The sequence below is a fragment of the Austrofundulus limnaeus genome, unplaced genomic scaffold (assembly GCF_001266775.1).
Source record: "Austrofundulus limnaeus strain Quisiro unplaced genomic scaffold, Austrofundulus_limnaeus-1.0 Scaffold457, whole genome shotgun sequence".
Taxonomy (NCBI): Eukaryota; Metazoa; Chordata; class Actinopteri; order Cyprinodontiformes; family Rivulidae; genus Austrofundulus; species Austrofundulus limnaeus.
The window spans coordinates 176,143-183,269 of record NW_013952859.1 but is presented as its reverse complement, the minus strand read 5'-3'; the positions used below and the strand labels follow the sequence as shown (position 1 = coordinate 183,269).

Here is a 7,127-nt window from a genome sequence, read left to right as displayed (position 1 = left end):
TACCAACATCTGGTGAAAATTTCATGTCATTAGCACCTCTAGTAATATATTTACTGAGAAAAATGGTGACATGTTCAATACTTATTTTACCCGCTGTAAGTGGTGCTGGCAGGAGCAGCAGCAGGTGAGGTTTGGCAGCAGGTTGTTCACAGGAGGCATTGAGAGTTGACCAGCAGGTGAGTTTCTGATGGGTAATTCAACCAACGAGTTCCTTCAGGTGAGGCTCAAGGGCAACAGGCACAAGGAAGGTTTGCTCTGGGATCTTCAGAGACAAAAACAACACAGGTTAGATTAGTCAGGCTAAAGAACTTAGTCTGAGTGTCCGTTACATTACCATTGAGTGATGATGCTCCAGCAAAGACCAGAGCACAGAGTGAGCCTTATAATGCCCAGGAACCAATCAGGGTGAAAAAGGCTGCTGCAGGTAGTCAGYACCAGGAAGTCGACCAGGAACACAGATCATCACAGTTTTAAACCATATGGCTGCAATGATCAGAACATGTAAAATACAAGACTGGATCTAAACTTCAGTCAACTTAACAGAGTAAACCTAAGTATTAGCCTGAACCGGAGTAATATCCTAAATGTAACTAAGAAGTACTTTGAACGTATCAAAATAGTAGCATAAACCCAACTGAATAGCCTAAACCTGGGTAGTAACCTAAATTTAACTCATTAGTACCGTAAATCTAACTGTGTGGTTTTAGCAAGATTTAAATTTTTGCCCACTTTGATAAAATCTGTTTTATCTGTTCTGTCAGCACGGTTTCCTCCTTAAACCAGTTAAACTTCACTTGTGTTTCAATCTACATTTATTTTTTCAAATTTGGCCCCATTGACAATTTTCAAGTAGTTCACTGTATAAGCATTTCTGATTTGCTTTTACACAAACTAGCAAAAATTGTCAAAAAAACTGTGTTTTTGAAAGACTTTGCAAAAAGATTACAAACAGTTACAAGTCTACAAGATTAGATTTATAAAAAGAACAGATGAGATAAGACTTGGAAACCAAAGCAGCAGATTTTGTTTTCTCAGTTGAAACAAGTAATAACATTTATGAAACTACACAAAGTAAAAGGTTTTAATTTAATAACCAGTTATTCTCATTTGCCAACACAGAATATGACACTGTAGATAAAAGGCAGTAATTAAAAGCTTTTATAAAATCTGAAAAACAAAACATAAAAACCTGCACTTGCTCTTTAAACATTTACATTAATTGTATTATTTAGGCAATGCGTTTCAGGCAAAACGTCAACTTTTATTTTTTCTGTTCATTTTAAGGTTTAAGGTCAGAAGCTATTCAAGGCACAAGCTCCCTAAAATAAGAATTTTGTTCTTCTCAGGTAACAAAATGGGCACCTGATGAAGACACAAAACGCTCATGTCAAAGCAAAGGCAAATCTGAGGTATCAACCGCATAATTTCTATTATAATAAATCTGTATGGTTCAGCAGTTCTTTCCACTCTTTGTTGATATGAGCAGTCCTTTTTTTGCAGGATGAATGTCAAAACTACGTCCGTGTTTTGCTGATGAACGGCAGAACGCTCTTCACATGTGGGACCAACGCTTTCACACCAGTCTGCATAACCAGGCAGGTAGGTACAAAAGCTTCTCACAACATGTTCCCAATTTGATTTGTTGCTTTGAATAAAAGTGTATCAAAAAAGCCTTACGACAAAGACAGGTCCTTTTTTTCTTTTGTTGTTCTCTCTGTCAGATTTCTAACCTCAGTCAGACGGTGGACACAGTGAACGGCGTTGCTCGATGTCCCTATGATCCGCGTCACAACTCCACTGCCATGATGACGCAGAGGGGCGAGTTATATGCTGCTACGGTGATCGATTTCTCTGGACGTGACCCGGTCATCTATAGAAGTTTAGGGAACATGCCACCTCTGAGAACTGCTCAGTACAACTCCAAGTGGCTCAATGGTTAACAACGCCCTACAATAATTTGTGCCATTCTTTTAACTTCCTTCGTATTAACTCTTGTCTGAAACCATTTTTCCTGACTTTATTCCCACCAGAGCCTCATTTTGTGTCTGCATACGAGATCGGCCGGTTTGCCTACTTCTTCCTGAGGGAAACCGCCGTGGAAAATGACTGCGGGAAGACGGTGTTCTCCCGAGTGGCACGTGTCTGTAAGAACGACATGGGCGGACGATTCCTTTTGGAGGACACCTGGACCACGTTCATGAAGGCCCGCCTCAACTGCTCACGCTCTGGAGAAATCCCTTTTTACTACAACGAGCTGCAGAGCACCTTCCACTTACCTGAGCAAGAACTCATTTACGGCATCTTCACCACTAACGTGTGAGAAGCGTTTTATTATTAACACAATTAATGAATAATTTTCCCTGAACTGGCTGTTCTCATTTTAGAATAAYCATTGTTGATTCTTACATTACTGAGAAGACACCCTATTTAACCCCCTCCTTAACTTCAGGAACAGTTTATCTGCATCTGCTGTTTGTGCCTTCAATCTGAGCTCCATCACCCTGGCCTTCAATGGACCCTTTCGGTACCAGGAGAACCCCCGCACTGCATGGCTCTCCACCCCAAACCCTATACCCAACTTTCAGGTAAAATCACAGTTTTAAACGAAGAGAAAATAATCCACATTAAATCCAACAACACTAATTTTGACCACCTGTATCAGTGGTCTTGTTCTTTTGATAACTAGCAKGAATTCATGGCCATAGGGGAGGGCAGGAACATAGACTGACTGGTAAACAGAGAGCTTCGCCTTACAGCTCAGCTTCCTCTTCATCACAACAGACTGGCACAGAGTCCAGAATACTGCTGACACAGCACAGACTTGTCTGTTGATCTGACGTTCCATTCTTCCCTCACTCATGAAGCAAAACCTCAGTCTTAACCCAGAGAGTGCAGTCTACCTATTTCCTGCTGAATCCCAATGATACGCTGAACCATTGCAGTGTTGCCAGACTGGGCAGGTTTTAACCCACTTSGGTTTCTTTCGCACACATTGGGCTGGAAAAAACAGCTTTGGGCAGGTTGTTAAAATTTGAGCTGCTTGCTGCCAATCCAGACACCTTCATCCACCCGCAGACACTTTCAGTCTGTTTTTTTTTTATTTACAAGTCACTTATGTGACATATGTATATGTGTACTGTATATGTATATATGTAAGTCACAACAGAACTTGAGATTTGGGCTGTTTTTTTTTTTTCATTTAGTTGTGCAAGTTTTATGTTGTGACAGTCTGAACCCATGGCAGTTTTATTGTTGATGATGTTTCTGCTGCACAAAAGAAGACTCTGATGCTGACACAAATAAACAAAATGTACCAAGTATCATGTCTCCTTCCAGAAGTATCAATAAAGTGAATAATTTTAGAATGTGATGGAGATGAATRTAAACTTTTTTGTGGCATTAACATCTTGCTCATTGTTTCTTTAGTGTGGCACCCTGGAGGAAGACGGCCCCGGGGGAAACCTGACAGAACGCAGTCTTCAGGACGCGCAGCGGCTCTTCCTCATGAGCGACGTCGTCCAGCCGGTCTCCACCAACCCCCTGCTYACCCAGGATAACCTGCGCTTCTCCAAACTGGTGGTGGACATCGTGCAGGGCCGAAACGCTCTCTACCATGTCATGTACATTGGCACCGGTGAGCTAGACTCCTGAACAAWAACAATAAATGAATCCATGGTTGAAGTTTTTCATTTTCTTTCTTCAATTTCTTCTTGTTCAATCAGAGTACGGCACCATCCTGAAGGCTCTCGCCACCACCAATAAAAGCCTGAACGGCTGCTTCCTGGAGGAACTGCGGATCCTTCCTGAGGGGAAAACAGGAACAATAAAGAGTCTGAAAATCCTCCACAACGACAGATCGCTGTTTGTTGGGCTCGACGACAAACTGGTGAAAATCCCCTTAGAACGCTGCTCCAGATACCAAGCTGAAGGGTATGAGCCTCGTTGCTCTGACTCAGGATCAGTTTAGTATAAATTAATCTAAACTCTTTAATTTACTGACTCAACTTAAAAACACTTTGCTTGAAAAATAATGCAAAATACCCCAAAATGCTGGCCACTTTCAGAGCTCTGTCTTTTTGCTTTGTAAATATCATCTGTTCTGAACTCCAATTAGTGACTGCATGGAGGCTCGGGACCCTTACTGTGGCTGGGACCTCAAGCAGAAACGCTGCACCACCATTGAAGGCAGCTCCAACATGAACCAGTGGACCCAAAACATCACAGAATGCCCAGTAAGAGCAGAGTCGTAGATTTTATGCTCGGAGGAAGGTTGTTTTGTTCAAGTCCTGTTACCAAATCTTCTCTGGAGGTGAGGAACCTGACGCAGGACGGTGGGTTTGGTCCGTGGGCCCCGTGGCAACCCTGTAACCACGATGACGGCGAGGGTTACTTTAGCAGCTGCGTGTGTCGATCCCGCTCCTGCGATGGACCGGTGGCCAGATGTGGAGGAGCTGAATGCAAAGGTCCGACTATCCAGGTGGCAAACTGTTCCAGGTATGTCTTTAATCTTTTAACATCAACCACACCAGACTGAAGCTGCTGATTTCAAAGTTCAGACCCAGCAGTTCTTAAAGGAATGCATTACCTGAATGCATTATTAGACAAGATCATCTTCTGAGGAGAAATGATGGTGTTGTAGCCATTCTGGTCAAACCTGAAAAATACAGTTACGCTTTCTTTGTGCTCACAAAGTGATGTTGCAAGAAACCATGCTAAGTGTATGTGTTGGGGACAACTTTCAGCTACTACCTCATCTAAATTCTCCTGCTCATATGTACAGTGGGGTGTGAAAGTTTAGGCACCCTTGTTCATTTTTCTGATTTACCTTTAAAAATCATTGATTGTTTGGACTAAAAATATCAGTTAAATATATCATATAGGAGACAAACACAGTGATATTTGAGAAGTGAAATGAAATTTATATGATTTACAGAAAGTGTGCAATAATTGGTTAAACAAAATTAGACAGGTGCATAAATTTGGGCACCGTGTTCATTTTATTGATTTCAAAACATTTAGAACTAATTATTGGAACTAAAGTTTGGTTTGGTAAGTTCAGTGACCCTTGACCTCCATACATAGGTGACTCCAATTATGAGAAAGTTTTTTTTTTTGCAAGTTCAAAAGAAGAAATGCCAGTTATGTGACAGAATGGGTAAAAGCAAATGTATTAAGCCAAGTTTCTTAAATCTAAAGATGTTTTCTTTTACTTTTCATATGTGAAGGATATGCATGTCACAGGCACTTTAAATATTTGCTTCCCTGAGCATCTGATCCCTGTGAATGTTTCTCAGAAATGGAGGCTGGACTCCCTGGTCATCCTGGGGTCAGTGCAGCAGTAGCTGCAGCATCGGATTCGAGGTAAGGCAGCGGTCCTGCAACAACCCCTCACCTCGCCACGGAGGTCGAATCTGTGTGGGCCAGGGTCGGGAGGAGAGGTGAGGAGGACCATCGTTATGACAGCTGCTATAAATGAAACATGTTTCTGTGATGCTGCTCGTCAGGAGTTGGTCCTTCTTGTTGATGGTGTTTTACAACAGTGTCGCTGATGTTTTTGCAGGCTCTGTAACGAGATGAAGCCTTGTCCCCTGCCTGTGTCGTGGACAGCGTGGAGCCCCTGGGCCCACTGCAGCGCTGAATGTGGAGGAGGGGTCCAGTCAAGGACTAGAACCTGTCAGAATGGGAACAGCTGCCCAGGGTGTGCAACGGTAATGAAGAACTTTTATCTAACACAAGTCTGAACAAGGTTGTATTCAGAATGCACATTTGATGTTCGTCAAAGAGACCTTACAAGCCACAAAAGGTGTAAATGATGGATGAATGTTGAGATTATGTGCGATATAAATAAACTGACACGACATGACATACATCACTGAAATAGAAGCACACAGATTGATCCAAATGTTGATGTTATCATGCAGTTTAAAGCTTAGAACTCCACATTTTCAGCTACAAAATAAAAGTTGTGTCGGATGACATCAACACTACCTTGATGGGATCGATACTTCCAGAAGTATAATTCTGTGCTGGAATACACAATATCATCATTGGACCAAACAAACATGGCAGATACCAATTTAGTTGGCTGCACAACTTCAGAATGGATCCACACACGTTAACATGTCACATCCATATTTACTTCTGTAAACACAGCAGGCTACGTTTGTCGTTATGTCTTCTTCTGAGGGTCGCTTCGCTTCAGGGCCGTGGACTGTTCACACTGGAGTCTGATGGAGGTTGTATTTAAATTATAACTTGAAGGTGGATCTGAGTGAAAATTTTAATCTAAGCACCTGCAATGTAAACATGGTGTAAGATAGAAAATGAGCTCTGTAAATCAAATTTTTACCTCAGCTACCTGTCGCAAACCAAAGAAATTTAAGAATCAATTAAAAAAATAAAAAAAAACTTGGCAATGTAAGTCACAATAATAAATACATACTTTGTGTATTTAATAAACCTTGCACCATCTGTTCTGCACTCAGCGCAAATTAAAACATTAAAAATTGAAAATTTTGCTTATAATTTGAACAATGGACTGTTTTGTTGTCACTTTTGGCCTCCATCTCGACTTATTATTTCATTGTAGATGATCCACTTATTACATTCTGAAAGTTTCATTGAAATTTGTTCGCTGGTTTCAGACAACAGACAAACTCATTCTCAGGCGATTACATTACCTTTTATGCTCACGGACAATAATTATTTATTTATATGTAAATTTAAAATAGCTCAGAGTATACATTCATCAGACTGTACTACAGTTGGGTTTTTAGATGTGACTTTCTGAGTAAAACTCATATAAATAATAATAATAATTATGAATTTAATTTGTAACGCACTATTCATTAACAAAAATCTCAAAGTGCTACAAAAAAAATTGAAAATGTGCTTAAATTGCATTTTTTGTTTAACTGATCAAATCAGACATTGACACAAGGCACATAAAACACATTTTTTAAATATGATGAACTGTTTCTTTAAATTTTGTCCTATTATATTCTGAAAAAGCCCATCCAGTTATTCCTAAATTGTCCCAGTTATTATCAGCTGGAAGATGTCCTGATGCATCTCAGTAATCCAGGTAAAAAATCAAAAGGAAAAAAATTGTATAGGTCCTCTGGACG

General features: G+C 40.6%; 1 protein-coding gene across 1 annotated transcript in view; it reads left to right on the top strand.

The window, feature by feature from the left end:
- Positions 1-7,127, top strand: part of LOC106529653 (semaphorin-5B) — a 30,457-nt gene that overhangs the window by 12,987 nt on the left and 10,343 nt on the right. The window contains exons 5-15 of the mRNA XM_014025137.1: positions 1,347-1,409; positions 1,501-1,599; positions 1,722-1,935; positions 2,031-2,316; positions 2,450-2,585; positions 3,427-3,634; positions 3,723-3,930; positions 4,115-4,232; positions 4,310-4,494; positions 5,295-5,438; positions 5,561-5,708. Coding sequence (XP_013880591.1) covers positions 1,347-1,409; positions 1,501-1,599; positions 1,722-1,935; positions 2,031-2,316; positions 2,450-2,585; positions 3,427-3,634; positions 3,723-3,930; positions 4,115-4,232; positions 4,310-4,494; positions 5,295-5,438; positions 5,561-5,708 — 1,809 coding nt within the window. The remainder of the gene's footprint in view (positions 1-1,346; positions 1,410-1,500; positions 1,600-1,721; positions 1,936-2,030; positions 2,317-2,449; positions 2,586-3,426; positions 3,635-3,722; positions 3,931-4,114; positions 4,233-4,309; positions 4,495-5,294; positions 5,439-5,560; positions 5,709-7,127) is intronic.